This window comes from Cervus canadensis, chromosome 32 (assembly GCF_019320065.1).
Source record: "Cervus canadensis isolate Bull #8, Minnesota chromosome 32, ASM1932006v1, whole genome shotgun sequence".
Lineage (NCBI taxonomy): Eukaryota > Metazoa > Chordata > Mammalia > Artiodactyla > Cervidae > Cervus > Cervus canadensis.
The window spans coordinates 29726-56649 of record NC_057417.1 but is presented as its reverse complement, the minus strand read 5'-3'; the positions used below and the strand labels follow the sequence as shown (position 1 = coordinate 56649).

Genomic DNA, 26924 nt, shown 5'->3' with positions numbered 1-26924 from the left:
CATATAAATAATTGCTAGTCTGGGAAAAGTGACTGTATGCACTCAAGTAAAGGCTCCATAGATTCAAATTGTATTAATTTTTTTAATGTGCATTAGGACCTGCATTGCTAGTTTTTATAAAATTCTATTTTAGTTAAAATGTCATTTTTCTCTTCTTTAGGAAGTTTGCAGATCAGGTATAAGCTAGACAGACACCGAGAACCTGATGTTTTTAATTTTGGTTTTAAAAACTTGGCTGATGGGCAGCTTCACCACGTGAGGATTAACAGAGAAGCAGCAGTGATGTTTGTAGAGGTAAGGTCGTAAATTCAACACCAACAACAGTAATCAAAATCATGATGCTCAGAAAGTATGACTTAAAGCCAAAAGTTGATAACAAATCCTAATAAGTGAAATACACATTCAGCACTGTCCTTCCATAAGTCTAGGATAGGAAATGTAGTCAAGGTGTTTTATTTCATTTAGCAATGTTAGTTTATCAAGAGACTGTCAAAGCTTTGATTAATATTTGACCTTTTAAAATACCATGCTCTCCTCACTGGTTTCACTTTATTTGATTGGGAAATATTGCCTAGTTTTTCATAGGGACTACTGGAGATAGTCCAATGGGAACCTATTCCTACTGGATTACAAAAGAACAAATGCTACTGAAATGTAAACACGCAAGAAAAAGCAAGATCTTGCTTAAAGTGGAAATACATTTTGAAAAAATCGGAGTCTTTAAATTATGCATTGTCACTGGGTTTTGAAGAGTAATCTTTTATATTGAATCTGTATGAATAATACATTTTTTTCTGTTCATGTTATAAATTTCCTCTAAATAAGTAAAAACTTTGAGGTTCAAAGTAGCTCTTGCATCTCTTTGTGGACTGTACCAATTATGATACTTAAATCATGAAGACAAATGTAGGGGAAAAGGATGGGATGGAGTGAAATTTGAGGTGCTATAGAAGTTGTTTATAAAATACTTTTCTCTTTTAACCTTTGCGATAGCTTGAACATACGGATTATTTTTATCATTTTTCTTGATTTTCCTTTGATTCCCATCCTTTTATCAAAATTGTTTGCCATTTTGATGTTTACATCTTGTGGAACATTTAATAGGTTAACCAGAATGCACGGAGACAAGTCAGCCTGTCTTCAGGGACAGAATTCAATGCTGTCAAGTCCCTTATGTTGGGGACAGTTTTAGGTAAGTGGAAGAAAGAGGGCCCCTCTCCCCCTACCACCCCATGATTGAGATCAGAAGTGTTAAGTTGCAAATATGGGAAGCATTCATCATGCGGAAAGAAGCTCCTTGACATATTCATGATTTCCCAGTGAGTGGCATTCAAGGTAGAAGCTTGCACTCTTGTCTGAGTGCATGTATAATCACGAATAAGTGCTGCTTGTGAGTTGAACAGGGGCGTTCCTTGAAAACTGCCTCCACATTTACCCTCTCACTTAGCAATCAAGCATAATGAAACTTTGCATTTTTCTGACAATTCAGGAAAGACAAAATCAAAGCAGATAGCAAGTTCACAAACTCTTTAGTAATCAGGTGTCAAATGCAGAAATCATTTTAATGATAAAAATAGACTTAGGCTTAAGAAAAAGCTGCTCTTAGCAAACAAATAAGCTTTGAGCTGTGGCCTGGGCCCTGCCTTGCCTGTGGGCTGAGGTGAAATGTTTTCATTACTCCCAGCTACTCTTGGAAAATCACACTCTAAATATCCCACAGACATCCTATCCTTTATGGCTGCTAGTTATTCTCCACAAAAATGCCAAAGTAAAAGCATACTTTACTATTTAAATGTCAAAACCTTGATGCCTTTTTCCCCCCTTTCACCAAGAATTACATTGAAATAAAAACAAATATTGAAAGGTATTTCTTTTCTTTTTGATTATTTATAAACTATATGTTTTATTGATATTTAAATGTTATCTAGGGGAAATTCTCCATGGCATATTTATTATTCCTTCTCTAGTACTTGTTATTCATATAATTTTGTTTTGTCCTAAATAATCGATGGAAACTTATTAGGTGTTCAGCCATTTATGCATTGATTCTTTTGGTCATTTCTTCTACCCTACATATATATATATATATATAGTACATCACAAACTTGAGAATGTTAGAGAAGGCACATGAATGGATGTTCCAAATATGTCGAGAAGCATAGTAACTATTAAAACTATCACATCTTTCAAACAGATGGGCAATAAAATGATGACTTCTTATTTTTCAGACAGAGGAAATGTTATGAATCCTAGTGTGCTCTTCCAAGGGTGCTCTTATAAACGGTAATAACAAAAGTGTAAGTTTTAAATGCTACAGCCTAACTGTTAAGTTCAGCTGTTAAAATGGCTGATTAAGCCGATGAAGAAGGGTAAGAATATAGTTTTAGCTTGGTATGGTGAATAACAACTTTATGGTGAAGTGGTGATGGTCCTGCACTGTAATCATGCCTTAAAGGTGGATATAGAATCTGTCTGGCCTTGATAATGCATTTGATAGACAGGCAGCTTATGCTGAATGTCTTTTCCTGTGGTTCATTGTTCTTCACACTCCCCACATGTGGGGTAGTGGTGGAATAATTAACACAGAAATAAAAATGAAAATATTTGTTTCCCATTGAATGCTGGGAGATGTTTATACCCATCACAGCCTATTGTCGAGGTGAGTATTCCAGTCTCTAATGTGCCATTTGGATGCTTACCAGGTACTTCTGACATCTTTGTTTTCATGATATTAATAGATTTTTTATTCTGTTTAAATAGTGGCATAATTTTAAAAGAATGGGAAAGCAAACAGAAACAAACCAAAAAAAAAAAAAAAGAGTTGGAAAAACAGTTCAAAAGAATAACTGCTCTCTCAGCTTTCGCCCATGAGAATAACAGTATATGTTTAAATAGAGATTAAGAAATTCCTAAAAGCTCAAAGACCACCTTCAGTTTTAGAGAACAGGGAGATAAAACCCTATCTTTGGTTGTCAGCCTAACTTATAATTGTTTTTAATATCCAAATGGAGAACAATTTGCTCCCTTTTTATCTGATTTTGAGCTCTACTCTCTGGCCCTACTGATCCTTGGTTTGAGAAAAGTAAGTAACTGCTCACCTAAAATGTATGCAAGGGACTTCACTGGTAGCTCAGCTGGTAAAGAATCTGCCTGCAGTGTGGGAAACCTTGGTTCAATCCCTGAGTCGGGAAAATCCCCTGGAGAAAGGAATGCCTACCCACTCCGGTATTCTTGCCTGGAGAATTCCATGGACAGAGGAGCCTGGCTGCAGTCCTGGAGTCACAGAGTCAGACACAACTGAGCAACTAACACCTTTACTTCAATTTCAAAGGGTGTGCAAGCCTCATAGCTGCATTTCTGTCAAGTGGATGCAACCTGTGGGTGGAATGACTGTCCTGTCTGCACCCAGATCTGATCCCTCCTCCACTGTAGAGAGGAAGTCTGTGTGCACTCTTTTCCCAGTCCAAAGGACAGACATGGTCAAACAAACACATCACACACAACTCCATGTCCTCAGTGACTCCAGCATCCAACAGGAGAAAGGAGGCATGTTCAGAAATGCCCATGTCCCCAAGTAGAAAGTTGCCATCAGTAAGTGTGAAATTGACAAAGGAGTATTTTAAAGGCAAATTAGGTTCAAATGTATGATCTATAAAGAAACAGGCAATAGATTATGGAAATTGACTTAATTACTAAACTGTATTATATGAAAAGGATTATTTTAATTAAAAAGTATAATAATAGGTTTTGGTATATGAGTTTTTATTTTCCTGTGATTTAATATATAGAGAACAGTAGCATGGAATTGACGGTGTTAATGTTTTTATTCAAGGATGATATACTCAAGGATGATATATTCAAATGCATCTCTCTCAGGCCATAAAAATTAAAGTTGAAACTCAGCAATGAAGTTTATAGCCTGAAGCAATTGAATCTAATAAAATTATAAATATTCATTTCATCTGTACCTAGAGGTATGTATCTTGATCAAAGGCTAATAAAACTTTTCATGTTTTGGATAACTTTATTTTCGGATGGCTTCTGTTCTGCTACCACTCTCAAAATCAGTTACTGAGTATAAGACTACAGTTTTGTGTTCAGATTTGGCAAGTAGGCAGAACTTCACTTCACTGACATAGTAAACTAGACCAACAGATTGGTTAATAAGGAGCTATTAATTTCACTGAGAAAGTTGTCCCAAACTATGATGAGCTATCCAGTACTTACTTTTGTGTGTGTGTGTGTGTGGAGGTATTTTTATAATCTTGTAGAGGAGAAAGTCTTTCCAAACATGTTAAAAAAAAATCAGGAATTATTAAATTAAAGAGTTTAAAATTACAGCATGAGATTTAATAACATCTATAAAGAAAAATATAAATAAGGTTAAGGAGCCAAAAATAATAAAGTGGTCAAAATTTTGTAATACAAGATAATAATTAAAATTTTGTAACACAAGATAATAAAATGTCCTTAACATACATAATTCTCAAAATCATTAAGATTCTGTTTAATGCAAGAGTATATTGCTGTTCAAGACAATAGAAAACTATATTAATTGACATGTGCAACATTGACATTAAGTAAAAGAAGCATCTACTTCTTTTTTTAGTAGAAAGCCCTACATAGAGTGTGACCTCAGCATTTCTTGTTAGCTATTTTGACTCACGGAGTTATCCATTCTGAAATGTTTGGTGGTTCCTAGTATGTGCTTATATTTCACTGGATATTTGAATGCTTCATAGCAAAATACATACTATACCTGCCCCCAAAGCACTTGTGATATAATACAAAATATAAACAATAAAATAGTGTTCTAGTGATTAACTAATCTAGTTATTATTATTGTTTTCCCTAATGAGTTTTGGAAAATGCTTTTAAATAGACTTCTGATTAACAACCCCTTTGTTCTTTCCATTCTTCAATGATTGTATTAGTGATGACCAATCAGGTTAAGTTTTCCCAGTTACTATAAAATCATTTCAGTAAAATCCTACTTTAAATGTAAATTTTTAGATTTCTAGTGTTCTGTCTAGTTTTGGCTCTGAAAGGACTTATAATCCCAAAGTTTGAGAACTTTAAGATACCAATTAAGGTACCCTACTTTGAGATTGGATACAATCTCAAAAATGACAGAATAATCTCTGTTTGTTTCCAAGGCAAACCATTTAATATCATGGTAATCCAAGTCTATGCCCCGACCAGTAATGCTGAAGAAGCTGAAGTTGAATGGTTCTATGAAGACCTACGAGACCTTCTAGAACTAACACCCAAAAATGACATCCTTTTCATTATAGGGGACTGGAATACAAAAGTAGGAAGTCAAGAAACACCTGGAATAACAGGCAAATCTGGCCTTGGAGTACAGAATGAAGCAGGGCAAAGGCTTACAGAGTTCTGCCAAGAGCACACACTGGTCATAGCAAACAACACAAGAGTGTCCCAACAACACAAGAGAAGACTCTACACATGGACGTCACCAGATGGTCAACACTGAAATCAGATTGATTATATCCTTTGCAGCCAAAGATGGTGAAGCTTTATACAGTCAGCAAAAAAGAGAACAGGAGCTGACTGTGGCTCAGATCATGAACTCCTTATTGCCAAATTCAGACTTAAATTGAAGAAAGTAGTATGACCTAAATCAAACCCCTTATGACTATACAGTAAAAATGAGAAATAGATTTAAGGGGCTAGATCTGATAGACAGAGTGCCTGATGAACTACAGACGGAGGTTCATGACATTGTACAACATGCAGGGAGCAAGACCATCCCCAAGAAAAAGAAATGCAAAAAAGCAAAATGGCTGTCTGAGGAGGCCTTACAAATAGCTGTGAAAAGAAGGGAAGCAAAAAGCAAAGGAGAAAAGGAAAGATATGGAAAGCCTTCCTCAGCAATCAATGCAAAGAAATAGAGGAAAACAATAGAACGGGAAAGACTAGAGATCTCGTCAAGAAAATTAGAGATACCAAGGGAACATTTCATGCAAAGATGAGTTCGATAAAGGACAGAAATGGTATAGACCTAACAGAAGCAGAAGATATTAAGAAAAGGTGGCAAGAATACACAGAAGAACTACACAAAAAAGATCTTCACGACCCAGATAATCACGAAGGTGTGATCACTCACACTCAACTAGAGGTGGACATCCTGGAATGTGAAGTTAAGTGGGCCTTACGAAGCATCACTATGAACAAAGCTAGTGAAAGTGATGGAATTCCAGTTGAGCTATTTCAAATCCTGAAAAATGATGCTGTGAAAGTGCTGCATTCAATATGTCAGCAAATTTGGAAAACTCAGCAGTGGCCACAGGACTGGAAAAGGTCAGTTTCATTCCAGTCCCAAAGAAAGGCAATCCCAAAGAATGCTCAAACTACCACAGAATTGCAATCATCTCACATGCTAGTAAAGTAATGCTCAAAATTCTCTAAGCCAGGCTTCAGCAATACATGAACCGTGAACTTCCAGTTGTTCAAGCTGGTTTTAGAAAAGGCAGAGGAACCAGAGATCAAATTGCCAATATCCGCTGGATCATCAAAAAAGCAAGAGTGTTAAAAAAAAAAAACACACATCTATTTCTGCTTTATTGACTATGCCAAAGCCGTTGACTGTGTGGACCACAACAAACTCTGGAAAATACTGAAAGAGATGGGAATACCTGACCACCTGACCTGCCTCTTGAGAAACCTGTACGCAGGTCAGGAAGCAACAGTTAGAACTGGACTTGGAACAACAGATTGGTTCCAAATAGGAAAAGGAGTATGTCAAGGCTGTATATTGTCACCCTGTTTATTTAACTTATATGCAGAGTACATTATGAGAAACGCTGGGCTGGAAGAAGCACAAGCTGGAATCAAGATTGCTGGGAGAAATATCAATAACCTCAGAAATGCAGATGACACCACCCTTATGGCAGAAAGTGAAGAGGAACTAAAGAGCCTCTTGATGAAAGTGAAAGAGGAGAGTGAAAAAGTTGGCTTAAAGCTCAACATTCAGAAAACTAAGATCATGGCATCTGGTCCCATCACCTCATGGGAAATAGATGGGGAGACAGTGGAAACAGTGTCAGACTTTATTTTTTTGGGCTCCAAAATCACTGCAGATGGTGATTGCAGCCATGAAATTAAAGACGCTTACTCCTTGGAAGGAAAGTTATGACCAACCTAGACAGCATATTAAAAAGTAGAGACATTACTTTGTCAACAGAGGTCCGTCTAGTCAAGGCTATGGTTTTTCCAGTGGTCACGTATGGATGTGAGAGTTGGACTGTGAAGAAAGCTGAGTGCTGAAGAATTGATGTGGTGTTGGAGAAGACTCTTGAGAGTCCCTTGGACTGCAAGGAGATCCAACCAGTCCATCCTAAAGGAGATCAGTCCTGGGTGTTCATTGGAAGGACTGATGCTGAAGCTGAAACTCCAATACTTTGGCCTCCTCATGTGAAGAGTTGACTCATTGGAAAAGACCCTGATGCTGGGAGGGATTGGGGGCAGGAGGAGAAGGGGACGACAGAGGATGAGATGGTTGGATGGCATCACTGACACAATGCACATGGGTTTGGGTGGCCTCAGGAGTTGGTGATGGACAGGGAGGCCTGGCGTGCTGCGGTTCATGGGGTGACAAAGAGTCGGACACAACTGAGTGACTGAACTGAACTGAACTGAAGGTACCCTAGCATTTTTGCTATGTTTTATTTCTCTAAAAACTTTTGTATAATTGGTATTCTGTTCATTTTGGCTTTGAGCATTAAAAAAAAATCAAAATAACAAACCTCAAATATCAAAACAAAACAAAACAAAAATCTGTTCTTGAAGTGTGCAAACTAAAGATATATCTTCCTGTCTTTTCCTAGGGGAGAATACAGTTCAAATCAATATAGTCATGTGAATAAACTTTAGTAAGCCAATTATCTGAGTGGGAAAAGAAATTAACTGAAGGACTCTATGTGGAAATGGAACTCCATATATGATAATTGGGTGATAAACAGTTCATGGAAAGTACCTACTGAGATCTGCATGGAGAGACTAGAGTTTAGACAGTAAAACTCCCTTGACTTATGTGACATGTATTAGTCTTTCCTATGCTCTCCCTAAGAATTTTATCTCATTTATCTCAGAAGAAATTTACATAGAAAGACACAAATAGTTTATAGAATTTCAGGAATATGAATGTAAATGCAAAAATGCTCAGCAAAGTATTAGCAAGTCTAATGTAGTAATATAGAAAAATTATCATATGCCATGACCAAGTAAGATTTCTTCCAGGAATTTAAGGTTGGCTTAACAGATAAAAATCAATGTAATGCACTATGTTAATATAGTTAAGAACAAAAAGCACATGATAGCCTCAATAGACACAGAGAGATCATTTGAAAAAAATCCAGCATGCTTTCATAGTAAAAACACTGAACAATTAGAAATGAAAGGGACTTCCTCATGTGTAAAAAAGGCATCTGCAAAACCCGCACAGCATGGTGAAACAATGGAAGTCTTCCCCTAAGATCAATAATGAGATAAGGATGTCCACTCTTACCATTTTTGTTCAAGACTGTAGTGCAGATTTGAATGAGGGCTACTAGGCAAGGAAAAGAGCAAAAAATATCCAATAAAAAAGCAAGTAAAATTATCTGCATTTGTAAAGGACACAATCTCCATGGAAAAAGCTATTAGAACTAATAGTTTTGGCAAAGATGCAAGATCAACACACAAGAATTTATTGTATTTCTACATACTAGCAATGAATAATACAAGGATAAAATGAAGAATGAAAGATAAATTCTATTTACAATAGCATTAAAAAGAATCAAATACTTTGAAATAACTTTAACAAAAGAAGTACAAGACATGTACACTGAAAACCATAAAATATTGTTGGAAGGAATTATGCAAGAGTTACATAAATAGAAATATATGTGTTCATGGGTTAAAAGACCCAAGAGCACTCAGATGGCAGATGGCAGTGCTCCCCAAGTTTATCTACAGGCTCATATCGAAATCCAAATGGCCTTTTCTACAGAAATTGAAAAGTTGATTCCAGAATTCACGTAGAAATGCAAGGGTTCCAAGTAGCCAAAACAATCTTGAGAGGAAGAATAAAGATGGAGGTCTCATCCTTCATGATTTCAAAACTTAGTACAAGGCCACAGTAATCAAAACTATGTGGTATTGGCATAAGAGATATATATTGATTAGTGGACTAGATCAACAGTCAAGAAGTGAAGCTATGTATTTGTGGTCCACTGACTTTTAACATTGGTGCCAAGGCCATTCATTAGAGGGAAAAAAAGTAGTCTCTTCGACAAATGGTGCTGGCCCAGCTAGATATCCACAGGTTTAAAAAGTGAGGCAGGACCCCTACCTAACACCATACACAAAAATTAACTCAAAATGGATGATAGACCTAACTTTGTACCTAAAATTATAAAATTCTTAGAGTGAAACATTACTGTAAGTCTTTGTAACCTTGGATTAGCCAATGATTTCTTAGAGAAGGTTTTTCAAAAGCCTTGGGTTAGATCAAAGTTTCTCAAAAGCATAAGCAGCAAAGAAAAATATATAAATTGGACCTCATTAAAATTAAAACTTCTGTAATTCAAAGGACACTATCAAGAAAGTAAAAAGACAACCCACAAAATGAGGAAAAGTATTTGCCAGTCATGTATCTGATAAGAGACTTTTATAGAGAATATATAAAGAACTCCTATAACTAAACAATAAAAAGATAGGTAAACTAACTTAAAAATGACCAAAGAATCTGGGTAGACATTTTTTAAAAGAAGATACACAAATGATGAACAAAAAATGATGTTCAGAATAACTAGTCATCAACAAAATGCAAGTCAAAACCACAAGATACCATTTCACGGCCTTCCCTGGTGGCCCAGCAGTGAAGAATCCACTTGCAATGCAGCAGACACAGGAGACATGGGTTCTGTCCCTGGGTTGGGAAGATCCCCTGGAGGAGGGCTGGTAACTCACTCCGGTACTCTTGCCTGGAGAATCCCATGGACAGAGAAGCCTGACAGGCTACAGTCCACGGGGTCACAAAGAATCAGACACAACTGAATGACTAAGGACGCACACACCATTTCACCCCCAATAAGACGTCTGTGATCATAAGGACAGACAGTAACAAGGTCATAGAGGGTATGGGGAAATTGGAACTCTTGTGCATTGCTGATGAGAATGTAAAATTGTGCAGCTGCTGGGGAAAAACAGTTTGGCAGTTCCCTAAAACTTTAAACACAGTCAAGTGACCCAGAAATTCCACTCACAGGTAAATACCCAGAGAAATTGAAAATATATATCCACATACAAAAAGTGTGCATGAGTCTTCAGAGAAGTGTTATTCATAAGAACCAAAAATTGGAAACAACTCCTGTGTCTATCAACTAAGGAACAAACAAAAGTTGTGTACAATGGAATGCTAGCCCATAAAAAGTAGAAGTACTCATACATGGGACCATATGGATGAACCTTGAAAACTTTATGCTAAATGAAAGAAGATAAACACAAAAGATTACATATTGTATGATTTCTTCTATATGAAATGCCCAGAATAGTTAAATCCATAGAAACAGAAAGCAGTTTAGATTTACCAGGGACTGGGGGCAGGTAGGAGTGAGGAGTGACCACTAATATGTACAGGATTTCTTTGGGGGTGATAGATCCTGCAGTTACGTACTGGGAATAGTTTTACAACTGTAAAAAACCCACTGAACTGTACACTTTAAAAGGGTGAATTTTATGAGATGTGAATTATATCTGAATAATAAAAATTCCATTAGAGATTTATTTCTTTTGCTAATAATGCATTTTCTGCACATGTCCCTGGGAGAGTTGGAACACTGAGTGATAACTGAACATTTCTTCTATTGTATGAGTGAGTTTATTCAAGAATAGGATTTGATGGAAAATAGAGAGGGAAGAACTTGGACCTCTGAATTGGAGTGTGGATATATCAAGGAGAGGCTACATGAGCCTAATCACAATTTAGAGAAGGACTGATGAGCTGAAAGCAGCAAACATGTAGAATCTGACAATGTTTCTTTGTTATGTGAAAGACTACTCAAATGTTATTATAGGAAGAGTCTTTTTAGTTTACTAAAGACTCTTTCTCCAATTGGGCTTCCCAGGTGGCTCAGTGGTAAACAATCCACCTGCCAAACAGGAGATGAGGGTTCTAGCCTTGCGTTGGGAAGATCCCCTGGAGGAGGAAATGATAACCCACTCCAGTATTCTTGCCTGGAAAATTCCATGGACAGAGGAGCCTGGTGGGCTGCAGTCCATGGTGTCGCAAAGAGTCAGACACAAGTTAGTGACTAAGCAACAATTATTCCAGGAAATACCTTCTGGGAGTGCTTGTTAAAGTGCTCGCAGTTCCAGATTACCCCTGATTGCTTCCCAGGTATTGGTTGCAAGTGCCAGAGATAGTTTGGTGTGGTGGAAGTGGCATGCAGGGAAGGGAGAATAAGTCACTTCTTGCTGACTCTGAAAATCAGGTCCCTCCAATGATGAATTGTTCAAAAGTCAGGCTGAAAATTCTACTTAGCATCATTTTCTAATCATGTCATTTATTTAGATTAAAGTATGTTCACTGTTGTTTCATCAAGTCCAAAATAAATAGCAGGTTGATATTTATATTCAGTCTAGCCAATTCTATTTGCCAAAATCTTTTTTAACATTTGTTGCATGTAGTCATGGTTCACTAGCTTTCTTTGCTTGATAGTCTCTTATTGCATGAATATACCAGTTTGTTTATTCTCGTGTTAACTTGCAGCTGAATTACTTCCTGTTTGGGACTATTAATCTTTGGTATCAGCTTTATAGCTGTACCTCTTTATTTTTTTAGCAGTTACTCCAAAGATTACTCATACTTGATTTATTACATTCTACTTTGAATGTACACTTCCCAAACTACATAGAAACCTTATTTTTATTCCCATTTTACTTCCTCTTCCACCCTTTTTGCCATTGTTGTCATGTACTTCACTTATGGATATAATTTTTTTCCACAAGACATTATTATTGCTGCTGTTTTAACAGTCAGTATTCACTTAACTACGTATTTACACTTTCTGATGCTCTTCATTGCTTTCTGCAATTCCATGGACAACTCACTTTTCTTGATAGTTGCTTGCAGATGAGAGCCTTAGGGAATCTTGGAAATACTCTTTTTGCTATCCCACTGTTTACCGCCAGTGCCTTTCAGAAGCACTGCTCGTTGTGGGTAGCAGAAAGCTCTTCACACACACTTTAATTCTTTGTTCCTTCCCTTTCCTTGTGGACCTTTCATTAACATGTTTGTTCCTCACAAAACCAGAAATCATCTCTTGTGTTAGAATGCATGGCCTTGGCAATATATTTTAAAGGCAACACTACCAACACCTGAGACAGTTGAGAATGTTTATGCCCTGAATTGTTGGAAATCTGATACTGCTCTCAAGATTTTGTACCATAGACATTTTTTAAGAGAAAAAATAGAGTAAATCTGCTTTCATCCAAAGTGATTTAAGGGGGTTACTCAAAATTACAGTGGAAATGAACTTTATTCTCAGCCCTTAGCACACTCTTTCCTAAAGGTGACTTTGCTTCACATTCACACTCAAACCACTTTCCTGCCCCCTCCTTACCCTATCTTGAAAGTGCCCCTGATTTGCCCTTACTTCTTGTTGATGCCCGTGTTCTCAAGCTAAGGGTTGATCAAACATTTTCATCCTAATATATACATTTCTAATATGCATTAAGTTTTGCCTAAGGTTTCCCTCACCTTTTATTTTTTTCCTTGCACTTTAAAGGGAAAACTTTTGAGCCAAAAGGAAGAATCCTTAAGGATAGGATTTCAGGAGTCAGCTAATAGGGAAGACAGATTCACACTGTGTTTCTAAGCACAGTTCTGTTAATTTGAATGCTGACTTTGTGTGGACCTAGGTCTGCGAAATGGCAGCTTGGACCATAAGACTTGTTTCTACTCCCAATTCAACTTACTTGTACCCCTAAACCCAGGAACTATAGGGCCATCCCAGTAGGCAGAAGAGGGCAGGCAAGCGTGAATAAGAGAGCAGAGGTGAGAATTTGCCCACTGGACTGGAGGAGGACATTGGAGAAGGAAATGGCAGCCCACGCCAGTACTCTTGCCTAGAGAATTCCGTGGAGAGAGGAGCCTGGTGGGCTGCTGTCCATGAGGTCGCACAGGGTCGGACACAACTGAAGCGACTTAGCATGCATGCGTGCATTGGAGAAGGAAATGGCAACCGGCTCCAATGTTCTTGCCTGGAGATTCCCAGGGACAGAGGAGCCTGGTGGACTGCTGTCCATGGGGTTGCACAGAGTCAGACATGACTGAAGTGACTTAGCAGCAGCAGCAGCTGGAGGAGGACATAGCAGAGTCTTGGGTGGTGTGTGAAGCCTGTGGATCCTGGGGAAAGCTTGCCTTTCAGAGAACTCAAGACTTCCATAGTGAAGGTCAACATTGCTCCACATGATGACCCCCATTATCTCTGCTCCTTCTGAAGCTGATAAGGGCTGGATCATTGGGTCATATCCTTCCTATCAGGGTGAAGGCAAGGTTGAGAGACCTCTTCCTATGCTTCATAGGAAGTCAGACAGTCTGCCTGCAGGTCTGCTGCTGACTACAGGGGCAGAGAAGTGGCACTGTCCAGGGTGTCAGGACTTGTATATCCTATAACATCTCCAACCATGGAGTTCCAACAAGCTGTCCCAATAAATATATAAGTAAATAATGCTGCTGCTGCTGCGTCGCTTCAGTCATGCCCGACTCTGTGCGACCCCATAGACGGCAGCCCACCAGGCTCCCCCGTCCCTGGGATACTCCAGGCAAGAACACTGGAGTGGTTTGCCATTTCCTTCTCCAAAACGTGAAAGTGAAAAGTGAAAGTGAAGTTGCTCAGTGTCTGACTCTTAGCCACCCCATGGACTGCAGCCTACCAGGCTCCTCTGTCCATGGGGTTTTCCAGGCAGGAGTACTGAAGTGGGGTGCCATTGCCTTCTCCGAGTAAATAAGGATGCCACCACTAAGAGAATATAAAAGTAAGAGTGGGGATGGGGCAAGAAGAAAAAACAACAAATAAAATGTCCGTATCAATTTAGAGGTATTGAAGAAGACAGAGAACTAGGATAAAACTTGGCACTCAAGGAGATTTTAATAAAATCACACATACAGATACAAACATAAACTCTGGGAGTTAATATGACTTTTAAAAATGTCACTGGATGATCTAAAGTAGAGAATCATCACTGATTTTCCTTAAATGTGATGTGGAGTATCATGCCATAGGCAAAAAGATTAAGAAGCAGAAATTAGGAGGGAAAGTAAAAGGGACTTGGAAGTTAGATCTAGAACACTTAGTAGGAATAATTGGAGATCCAAAAAGAGAATTAAAAGCAAAGACAAAATTATGTATTAAAAAATTTCTCTTAACTAAAGGAAAACCTGAGTTGCAGACTGAAAGGACTTATTGATCCAAATGAGAATAGACACAGATCTGCAGAAATTCTGGGAAAATCCCTGAATTACAAAACCATAGAGAAAAGTCTTCCAAACTTTTCAGGCAGAAGTTGCTACAATAAAAATAATAGTATTGGTACCAGCATCCACTTTTTCATTTGCAACAACAGAATAAAGATGATATAATGATATAGCTATACTGCTAAGAAGAATGATTGAAGGTCAAGCATCTAATATATAATTTATCTGACAAGGTTATAAAAGATATTTTGGATAACAAGGAAAGATTGAGACTAAATATTAATCAAGCATCCCATCTGAAAAATATACTAGAGAATTACTCCAATAAAAAAAAAAGAATCAAAACCATAACCTCAGGTTGGGAAAATGACAGAAAGTTATGAACACCAAGCCTTTCAATGTATATTTATACCCATACATACATGCATAATTAAAGCTACATGATTAATGATAGGCTATTCAGATACATATAAATCCTTCCATACACATTCACATTCTCAAATCCACACACACACACAAATATATATAAAGTATCTTGAAATATGGGAAAATATAATGCAATATAATACACTACTGATGTTTCTTTCTTTAGTAATAACACTATAACATGTATAACAGACATGAAGCCAGGTTATCTTTAAAAAAATAAATTCCACAAAATTGATCTAACTCATTATGATATATGTCTGCCCTGGGTTCCTTCTGTTACCCTTACCTGGTGTTGCTCAGGTCAAAACTTTGACCAGAAAAGCTAGTAGTGTCTAGTTGCTCTTTTTGTCCAACAGATGAAACTTTTATTTTACCTGTAATTTTTTCTCCAGTATTTTAGCTTTGCAAAAGTCCTGGGTTACACAAGCAAGGGTGTCTTCCTTTAAGAAACAGATACTGTCTGAATGCAAAATTTAAAAAAATAAAGTCATCTTTCAAGTAACCTTTTAATTGATAATCCTTTAGTGGGGTTGTGCCAAGCTTATTTTACTTCAGTGTACTTAGGAATCTACCTAAAATTCCACATGCATAAAGCTATTTGATATTTCATATAATCAACTTGGCCAATATAGCTATGTGTGTCAGAGAGATGTTTATGATGATTATAACAATGAAAATGCATGCCCCTTGAGTTTAGATCTTTTTAAAGGTCTTTTCCATAGCAAACGTTATTTTTGCAACTTTAAACTCATGAAAAAAATTTTGTAAGCCAAAATTTTTGTAAGCTCCCAGTCCATTTGCTGAAAATCTCAAAGTTAGACCATTTTTCTTGAAGGTATGGCTCTTTGTCAAGCCAGGAGAAATAAAGATACAAAATTTATCTCATTATGAAATGAAGTTTAATAGGAGAAAAAGTAACAACTTGTAATAAGATTCAAGAAATCCACCCCATGAGTTTGTAGGGGAGACAATGCTTGACCTCTTTTCTCTTAAGATCTATGACTGGGCCTGATAATTAAATTTACTTAAGATGTATTAACAGGAGAAAAATATAAACATTTGTAAATGTACATGTGGCCCCCATAGGAAATTAAAGACCCAAAAAGCAGGTAGGCCCAAGTATTTATAGACTAATTTAAACAAAGAGTGGTGATTGTGAAAAGGTAACTAAAATGCATGAGGAGAGTGAAGGAAGGTATTGTTTTAACAATCTGTTAACAATGTTTGTAGGTACAGATTTCTCTCGGCTGGACTGCTTATCTCTGGTCATAAGAATGCATTTTCCCTCCTGGTACAGATAGGGCAGCATTTCCATGGGAGTTTTATTTGCTGCTTTCAAGAAGAAAAAGTGACATCAGTGTCCTTTTCCCTGCTGTTTTCAAGTAACTAATTCTTATGCCAAAGTGGCATATTTGGGAGTGACATATTTTTTCACCCTTCAAAAGAAGCTTCAGAGTATGCTGGTTACCTTTAATGACAATAAGGATGTGTTTAGTTACCGTGACATTTGGTAAAACTCAGTGGCGTAAGATGTCAGCCAACTATGGACATGCATCATTAGCTGAAGCCAGTGCAAGTCATCTTTTATCACGTGGTGGTGGTGTGGTGTTCAGTTGCTCAGTCGTGTCTGACTCTTTGTGACCCTGTGGACTGCAGCACACCAGGATTCTCTGTCCTTCACCATCTCCCAGAGTTTGCTCAAACTCAGGTCCACTGAGTCGGTGATGCCATCCAACCATCTCATCCTCTGTTGTCCCCTTCTCCTGCCTTCAGTCTTTCCCAGAATCACAAGGAGGGACCTCTGAATTTCTCAGACCACACCTTGAGAAGGCCATATTTTAAAAATTTCGACAGCCAGACTGTCCACAGAAGGGTGGTAATAGGACAAAATGTATTCCTTGATTATAAAATATATATTGCATGTGTCATATGTAACAGATACTAAGCTAAGTGCAGGGGAAGACAAGAATAAACCACTGTCCACCAGGAGCTTCCACATGTTGCATGAGAGAGATGGATGAGCTAAAGACAGTGACCTTCTGTAACTGATGCACCAGGTAAAGCTAGCTGACAAAGCTCGCTGGCAGAGAGTTCAAACTCCTGGCTTGAGTTCAAACACTCCTATTCAAAAGTTCTCTCCAACTGCTTACTAGTGGTATAGCATGAGGCAAGTCAATAAATCCTGCTCTAAATGCTCATTTTATTTTTAGGATAACAATAGCCCTTTATTTTTTAAAGTGTCCAGCATGTATGTACTGGATGATACGTGTCCCATAAAAGCTATTTTTTATTATTTATATTCATCAGGAAATGGAGACAAAAGAGCAGTGCTCCTCAAAAACTCAAACTCAACAGAAATAAAGGTTGTCCTCTGAGAGTTCATCTACAACATCATGATAGATTGGATCAGAGCTCAGATTTTCAGGGTGAACTTAAAGGCTGACTATTATGCCAGCCCCCTGGAGGAGGGCACAACATCCAGCTCCAATGTTCTTGCCTGGAGAATCCCATGGACAGAGGAGCCTGGTGAGCTACAGTCCAGGGGTCACAAAGAGTAGGACCTCTGTCACAAAGAGTAGGACCTCAGTCACAACTGAAGTGACTTAGCATGCATGCATTATGCCAGCCAAAAAACTTACAGAATATATACACATATTCTATGGCAGATACATGCATTCATTAAAGAAGAAAGAATAATATAATGACCCCCACTTACTTGTCCCTTAATTTAACTTCAAACAGAAATAAAAGTACTCAGGGTGGTTTGAACATTAAAAAAATAACCTCTATAAATCGCTTAACACAATGCCCAGACTATAGGAGTCATTTGGTAAGTTCTTGGTAACTGTTTATGATTGTTTGAAATAGAAGAGACTATGAGCCTTTCTACACATGATGAAGCAGGATGGAGTTTGACAGCAGATGCCAAAGTTGCCTCATACTGACGTGGTTTCCTCTGTGGGGGACGCAGACACTTCCTTCTCTGACTTACACATGTAAACTTGAAGTCTACAGCTAAGGGGCCTTGGGTGAGATTTCTTGCCCACTGAGCAAGTGCACTGCTGGATGCAGGCATCAGTGAAACGAAGGAATTGATGTTCTGCTCTCCTGTGTCAACCACGGCTCTTCTTTAGGTCTTAATAACCAACCTCTGTCAGTTTGGGGTGAGAATGGGGATCAGGATGGGGTTGGTGAGGGCAACCCCATTCTATTTATAGAATAGGGATTTATAGAGATCACACTTTTGGAGAGGGGGAAAGAAAGTGGGGTGCGGAGTTCCCCGGACAGCAGTTGTGGGTAAGAAGATGCCCTCACTGTGAGGCTCAGAACTGTCAGCAAGACTAAAATATTAATTAGGAGATAACTTCAGAAGGAGTTCCCAGAAGTCTGCGTCCCCCAACTCGCGAGACCTAGGTCACCAACCATCTACAATACTGGTCACAAATCCCGTTCAAAATATTCTGAAAACTGCATTGGTGGAGGAGGATTTCGTTTGCCCGTAACAGTGACTGCATCCAAGGAAGCTTTAATTTTCCCCACGGGGAGTATCAACCAAGGCAGGGCAACAGCCAAGGCCTCTCTGGTACGGCTGTGGACCTTTTCCTAAGGAAGAAGGAGGAGGGGCTTGCAGGGGCCTCGGTTCCTCACGGCTGCGCAGGGGCAGGCTGGTCCGGCGTCCGCGCCAGATGCCCAGGAGCCCTAACGGCGTGTCCCGCTTCTCTGCCCGCAGAGCCCCTCGGCGCGGACCCGGACACGCTGCGGGCGGGCGCGCGCGGCTTCACCGGCTGCCTTTCCGCGGTGCGCTTCGGGCCCGCGGTCCCTCTGAAGGCGGCGCTGCGCGCTGGCGGCCGCGCCCAGGTCACCGTCCGCGGACACGTGGCCCCCGCGCCCCGCTGCGCGGATGGGGCGGGGCCCGGAGCCCCGGCGCGGGAGGCCACCCGCCCTCTCGCCGGCGGTGCAGGTGTGTGACTCGCTCCGTCTCCATCCCCCACACCTGCACTCGCTTCACATGCCAGCAGGATTAGGCTCAGAGTCTCCATGCCAGAGGTTTCCCGAAGTCCTCAATTCATCTTCTCACTTCTCTGGTCCTTCCATTCTTGGTTCTTCGTTTCAAATTCGTTTCTGTGACTGCATTATCTGCTCCTCTTTCAAATGTTTGTGGATTTCTCAAAACTCCTTTCCACTCTCTGTCATTCTCCCTTTTTCTACTGTAGGTCGTTCTGGACCAACAGATGAGGGAAAGCCCTTAGTTAATGCGGATAGAAGTGACTCCGCGCTCATCGGAGGTAACGGGGCCGCGAATGACCTCTTCCTTGGTTCTGTTGTCGCTGTTAGCAAAGTCCAAAAACTATCTGAGAATCCGTGATGATTGTGAGGTCAATGGCAGACCACGTACATTTGCTAAAATTCTTGATGTAACTGCACCGAACTCAGCTCCTTTGAAAAAGCTTTGTAGAAGGAACTGATGGCTCCTCTTTTTTAGAGGATGGTTGCAAACTATAATAAGAGGTTTTTCACTTGAAAATAGTCATTAGTTTCTCTCAGAATGTATGAATTTTTTCCCCTTTATTTATTTATTTATTTTTTCAGTGGGTTTTGTCATACATTGATATGAATCAGCCATAGATTTACACGTATTCCCCATCCCGATCCCCCCTCCCACCTCCCTCTCCACCCAATTCCTCTGGGTCTTCCCAGTGCACCAGGCCCGAGCACTTGTCTCATGCATCCAACCTGGGCTGGTGATCTGTTTCACCATAGAACACGTTTACTTTTACTTCTTTGATTTAAAATAGCCATAGGTCAGCCCCTTAGCCCAGAACACTTAAAAATAAGATTAAAAATAAAACATAAAGTAGCACTGACATATATACACTACTGTGTGTAAAATAGCTAGTGGAAAGCTGCTGATTCACCTTGTTGTATAATAGAAACTAACACAACATTGCAAAACAATTATTCTTTAAATTTAAAACGAAAATAAATTTTATTTTAAATTAAAAAATGCAGCATTTATTGGGAGAAGCACCTAAATTATACAAATTGCCATTTACCTAAACATAAAGATATAAAACTGTATTTAGCATCAAGCTTATGTTTGGGCAGAGAAATACGTAGCTATCTATCTAGATAGACAGATATAGATATCCATTAAGTAAATCCATTCATATATATATATATATATATAGATAGATAGATAGATAGATAGATGAAGAAGTAAAAGTAATTGCACTTTAAATATCTTCTATTATATCCCCTGAAACAAAATTTATCCAGGTGGGACTCAAAAATTAATATTCAATTCTCCCACCTTATCATTCAAAGAACATTTTAATTTGTTTAACTAGATTATGGAAATGTGAATCAGTTTCAAACTCTGCCTGGTGAGCAGAAGAAAACTACTGTTCATTCTCTGCCACCTCAAAGTGAGGTAACTACTCCTAGAACTGGATGATTGGACTGGGGTCCACTGTTTAGGCCAGCTACAAACCTGCTCAGATTGGATCTACCTGTATTTATTAAGACACCAGGTTTCTCCAGACAACTAGTGAAGTATTCAGACATTTTAAAGTGCTGATCAAATCTATGTAAGAATGTCATTATTTCCATTTCTGTATCAATTACTTTTATTTTTGTAATGAGTGAGGAATGTGACCTCCATCTTATAACTCCAAAAACAAATAAAAGCTGTAAATATTATTTATAATGCATATCCAAAAGGAATAGCTTTATTGTTAAAATTTAGATTAAGTCTTAATCCTAAATCATTCTGATTTATTTTTAATGAGAAAACTTCACTATAATTTCAAAGTTAAGTGAAAATAAATCAACTTAAATGTGATTAATATTTACAAAGTAGGAACCAAAGTTTAAAATTTTGCAGATTATCATAGTTGGTGCCCTTTTATTAGAGAGAACAAAGATAAAAGTCAAATTGATGATAGAACAAAGATGTGGTCCTTAGAGTTTTATTGCCTGCCTGTGTGTGTGCTCAGTCGTTCAGTCATGTCTGACTTGTTGGGACCCCATGCACTGTAGCTGGCCAGGCTCTTCAGTCCATGGGATTTTCCTGGCAGGAGTACTGGAGTGGGTTGCCATTCCCAGGAATTGAACCCAAGTCTCCTGCATCTCCAGCATTGGCAGGCAGATTCTTTACCACTAAACAGAGTTGTGTTGCTTTTGCTAAAGATCACTGGCAAGAGGTACAAAGTAAGTTACTCTGGTGTCACTCCCCTGGGAATTCCCTTTTGGCCCCTGATACACGGGAGCCAAGCATAGAAGGTCTCAGGGGCAGAGGGTGCAGTTTCCTGGACCCTACGATGTACCTGGACCTGCCTCGATCTGTGTGGCGGCCGGTGGCCCTGTGGTTTGTCAGTTACTGAGTACCTCGACCTCCAGTGTATTGTTCCTGAAAGAACTATCAGACTTTTAAAAAACTGATCACAGACTTCACCTTTGTGTGAAATATTTGATCTGTTTAAAGGATTATCCCAATAGGTGAATTTCTCCATATTCTGCATTTTGCATTTTTATTTTCTCCCCTGTTAACAAAGGAAGCACTAGGAAAGGAGTATTAACCTAATCAATATTCAAACCTGGTAAACCAGAGATCACAGAGGATTTCTTGCCAAGCGATCTATGCTGTGGATGGGCAGATGGATGGATAGAGAAAGATATAGACGTGTAGATAGAGACACAGACAGGTGTGAGCACTTGTCAAAAACACATTTACACTGGAGTTGCTGATAGGAAGGTTATAGAAGCCATCAACTGCATTCTTCAAGTTATCTCAATCTCTTCAGATAGAGGGTGGAGATGGAAGTTATTCTAGGAGCCCAGCAAACCTCACAAAACAAAAGCAAGGTAAAGTTAGAGGTGATCAATCACACACAGAAAATCCTGGATGTAGAGGTGGGTCAGTGTAATGGTGACAGTCATCATATAATCAAGTGGTTTGATCACTGTTACTGAGTTAGTGGTCCCTGATACTAAAATTGGATATGATATAGCTCTTAAAACAAAGCTCTATGACTAAACATAAAAATAATTAAAGTAACTCTGTTCCTGGTTCTCACATGAGATGGAAAATATATTGAAAGTAATGAATATTCATAAATATGTAATAATATTCATAGAGTAGTAAATATGCTACCTCTTCTCAGCTAAGGAGTTTGAGTTCCTGATAGCATGTGCTCATCAGGAATCTTTGTGACCAATTGCACTCAACCAAGCTTCGAGTTTGTTGGGCTCCATCACACTTGCTTAAGTCTGTCCCAGAGTATAATAAAGAAACTTCATTTTGCAATACAAATTTTGATTCACATAACTAAACACTAACATGTGTTTACTTACATTTGTTAATTGGAAATACTAATTAATGCCTATGCCAATCATCTTAAAACAATATTGACTAGTGAATGTTCCTTTTTGCCTGTTTCAGAATGGATTGGATATTTATTCTTCACTAATGTGATATAGCTTGACTTAACATCCCTATGGCTTAGCTTGATGGTGCCTTAAAATAATCTGTGAAACTTCTGAAATAATACTGATACCCCAGCCTCCCACCAAAAATTCTGAGTTATCATCTACTATGTAGCCAAGGTTGAGAACCACTGGCAAAGTTAATGTCTTCAATACTTAAAACATTTCCAACATGCAAAATGTTTTACTTTCCATATAACTGAATGTCATTAATATTTCTACAAGTTTTTATAATATATTAGTTATCAATTGCTGCCTGACAAATTATCACCTATTTAGCAACATAACACAATCCATGTGTATTATTCCTCAGTTTATATGGGTCAGGAGTTTGGACACATCTCAGTTAGGTCCTCTGCTTAGGGTCTCACAATCCTGAAATCAGTGTGTGTCATTTGGGATCCTGGGCTGGGGTCACATTTGAAGTTTTCTGTTTCACTTGCATAGATCATTGGCTGCACTCAATTGCTTTGCAGCTGTAGCGCTGAGCGCTTCTGGACTTTCACTCGTTCACAGACAGAGCTCCTTGTCACGGGGTGACTTCCCAGCATGGCTCTTGCCACCTCATAGCCAGCAGGAAGAAGGAGACTCCAACAGTATGGATGCTACAGTCTTATGTAACGTAATCATGTACAAATAATCAGGTGCAGACCATCAGCTTTGTCATATTGTATCGGTTAGAAGCAAGTCACAGGGGGATCACACAAGAGTGTAGACGCCCAGAGGCAACAATCACTTAAGACTCTCTTGGTCTCGTAGACATAAATGAAATATACACCACATTATTGTAGTTCAACTGGGTATCAGCATAACAGTTTAACAAATTTTCATTGAAACAGGTAAAAATTTGGCCACTTGATGCAAAAAGCTGGCTCATTGGAAGAGACTCTAATGCTAGGAAAGATTGAGGTGAAAAGAAAAATGGGGCAGCAGAGGATGATAATGTTAGATAGCATCATCAACTCAGTGGACATGAATCTGAGCTCCCTGGTGACGCAGACGGTAAAGAAGCTGCCTGCGATGCAGGAGACCTGGGCTCGATCCCTGGGTTGGGAAGATCCCCTGGAGGAGGGCGTAGCAACCCACTCCAGTGTTCTTGCCTGGAGAATCTCATGGACAGAGGAGCCTGGCCGGCTCTCCAGTCCATGGGTCACAAAGAGTCGGACACGACTGAGTACCTGAGCACACTGGGAGACAGACCAGCCCACTGGGAGGGTGGAGGAGCTGTCACAATGAACCAGTCACAACTTAGCAACTGCACAACAACAGCAAAGCATTTAATCACTCTATGATGGGGCTACACAGTCTATGCCTTTTAAAAATAAAAACCCGCCTACTCAGTTAGCCATGCAGGTATGACCTAAGAGGCCCATGGTGCTTCTGAACTTTAGTGTGAAGGCATTAACTGGAATCCAATCAGATATGTCTTTGGAATTGAGGCGTAAAACCTGTGTCTAAAGTATGCATGGACTTAGAAGTAACCTTAATGTTACAATATTACTTGGTTTCAAATTTTCCGATGATAAGTGGTGCTAGGGTGGATTCTAGTTGGGCTGCCGTTTACGGTTTGTAATCTGACTTTGTGTCTCCCCTCTCTCTAGGCGTGATAGCGGTTGTGATGTTCCTTTTGCTCTGCACTACTGCCATTGCCATACGCATTTATCAACAGAGGTGGCTATACCAAAAGAATGAAACAAATATTCCAAAAACTGGAGACAATGCTGAAACTGCTCTGAAAAGTGAGCTCAACATGCAATGTACAGTCAATGAAAGCCAGAAAGAGTATTTCTTCTGATCTGCTGTTGTGACTTGCTGATCACTGTGATGATGTGACTTTCTTGCTAAGCCAGAGGCTCCCAGGGCATGAAACCCACCTGTTGTCCTCCTGGGACAGGCGGGTGGGGGTCCTGCGCCACCAGCTTGCTCACAGACGGTCCCTGGAGGCTCTGCTCAGCGCTCCTTGATCCATTGATGTAACAGTGACTCGGCGTGCTCATTCGTCACTGATTGGCAGTTTCTGACGGTTCCAACTTCATCTTCTGAAAGGCAAATGCATTTTACATAATTACTTCGGGTTTTAAGTGAGAAGAAGGATTCAAGCTGTGGCCATACTTTCTTAAAAATACAACATGGAAGTTTGTCAACGTTGGACTCTAATGTTCTGTGTTATGTGGAAACCTACAGGATGCTTCCTTTATCAGTCACTTGCTGACATTTGTAAACCAGGAAGTGCTTCTCAGATGGCCTTCAGCTGCATTTCCATATTCCTGTGAACCAGAGCCCATTGGCCAAACACTGGAGAAAACATTTTTTTTTGGCTGATTATTTCTCCTTTTGTGTCTTTTAAATCAGTTTTGATACACTTTAATAATGAAATGAGTATTGAATGTCAGCTATGAAATTCTACTATTGAGTTCAGATGTGGAACAGAGAATTCATGGGTAGAAAAAAGTGTAAAGGATATTAATCTGTAATAACTTGCTTATTTTTCTTTGTGATTTGTCATTATGTTCTTTGTAAATTGTAATAAGGATCACCTAGTAATCTCACAGAAATGTTTATTTTCTAACTAAATTTGTGCCCATATATAAATTCCATATTTAACACTGGAAATGTATCCATCCACATCTGAATGAAATATAATCTTAAATTTGTTTCCTTTATATATGGGATGGTTAGGTCACTTTTCTTTGCAGTCCTGTGATTTTTTTTTTTCTTCTGGAGGTTATAACAACTCTTTGCTTTCCTGTGACTGTTTGTTCATCTATTAGGAAATAAGTCACATTTTAAACTAAATCTCTCCATTTCCCTTTCTAAATTGTGAGCTTATCTAGGCAAAGCATTCCTTGAGTTACCTTCTCACCTAGCTACTATTTGGAATATTAGTGGAAGAATGCTTATGCTAAGGGAAATTGCAAGCTGTATGATCTGAACTAAATTTGTCATTTCAGGCAAAATTCTAGAATCTTGAGATCTATTTCCAATAGAGTACCCCAAATCGGCTAGTTCATTTTAAGTAGGGCATAGTTGAATATTAGGAGAGCAAAAAATCACATTAACTATGAGAACTTATCCAGTAACTACTTTTGTAGCAGTGGTCATTAGATACTCACATGACGTCACCATTTACACTGAAAAGCCAGTTATAATAAAAATGCACTGCCCTCTCCATATCCCACTTGCCGTGTGCCTGCCAGGTACTAACTTTGACACAAAAAGATCACTTGGAATTAGACGTATTTTGCCTTGCTATTACCTTTTGTGTGTATACCTACTTTTCTGTGTTCTTTTTAATAAATGGAAAAAGATATCTTCTAATACTGTTTTTTCTCAAACATTTTTTCTTATATTTTCTTATATTAATTTTCTATAAGGTATAAAAAGCTACCACAGATTTAACACAATACACATTTATTTATCTCACAGTTTCTGCAAGTCAGGAGCTAGGCATGGGTTTCTTTTTACTGAGACTTTTGCAAGGTTGCAGTCAAGTGTCTGCCAGGGCTGTGTTTTCATATGGAAAGTCAGTCAGCAAGGGATCTGCCTCCTTACTCCCATGATTATTGACAGCATTTCATTCCTTACTGCTGGAGGACTTAAGAAAGCTTCAAGGCTAGTAGAGGAGAGACTCTAGAGCAAGTATGCTAGCAAGAGAGAGTCTTATTTAAGGTAAATGTGATCATAGGAATGATATCCCCCAATTTGCCATGTTCTGTTGGTTAGAAGGGCTTCCCTGGTAGCTCACTGGTAAAGAATCCGTCTGCAATGCAGGAGACCCAGGTTCGATTCCTGGGTCGGGAAAATAACCTGGAGAAGGGATAGGCTGTCCACTCCAATATTCATGGGCTTCCCTGGTGACTTAGATGGTAAAGAATCTGCCTGCAATGCGGAGACCTGGGTACAATACCTGGGTTGGGAAGACCTCCTGGATGAGGGCATGGCAACCCCTTCCAGTATTCTTGCCTAGAAAATCCCCAAGGACAGAGGAGCCAAGTGGGCTACAGTCCATGGGGTCACAAACAGTCGGACACGACTGAGTGACTAAGCACGCACATTGGTTGGAAGGAGTCCCAGGTCCCACACATACTAAGGGGAGGGTTATATCAAGACTTAACAGGCTGAGATCATGGAGACCCCTTTAAAGTCTATCTGCCGTGATGCTGTATCTATACTGATGTTTATATGAATGATGAAAGGAGTTTAGGATCTCGATATAGCAATATATAAAGGACTACTTTGGTAAATGGTGTGTGTAGGTTTTCCCCAAAGGTATGTGTAGTTTGGGGAAGGATTCAACATAAAAATTATAGGCTCCATTAAACACATAGCTGAGTGTAAACATCATTAAGTTACAGCATCTTTAACAAGTGATCACCTTATGTTCCAAAAGGATGCATCACTTTGGTACCTGAAATTTTACAGATTTCTAGATAGTGAAATCCACTGCACTCTGATCTCTTTTCTAAAGGGGAAACTTTAAAATATTTTTACTGAATTTCAGTGATGCACCATCCACATTCCCTGACTG

The 26924-nt window shown here is 39.1% G+C and overlaps 1 protein-coding gene across 2 annotated transcripts; it reads left to right on the top strand.

Annotated features, from left to right (window-relative positions):
* Positions 1-247: 247 nt before the first annotated feature.
* On the top strand, positions 248-25100 carry LOC122433607 (contactin-associated protein-like 3). Of its 2 annotated transcripts, XM_043456680.1 has the most exons (5): positions 248-294; positions 1105-1192; positions 18642-18872; positions 19126-19197; positions 23998-25100. In XM_043456680.1, the coding sequence occupies exons 1-5, from the start codon at positions 283-285 to the stop codon at positions 24189-24191; spliced, it is 597 nt and encodes a 198-aa protein (XP_043312615.1). In that variant the 5' UTR covers positions 248-282; the 3' UTR covers positions 24192-25100. The 2 variants fall into 2 exon arrangements, with proteins under 2 accessions (XP_043312615.1, XP_043312616.1); XM_043456681.1 differs by lacking the exon at positions 19126-19197.
* The last annotated feature ends 1824 nt before the right edge of the window (positions 25101-26924 follow it).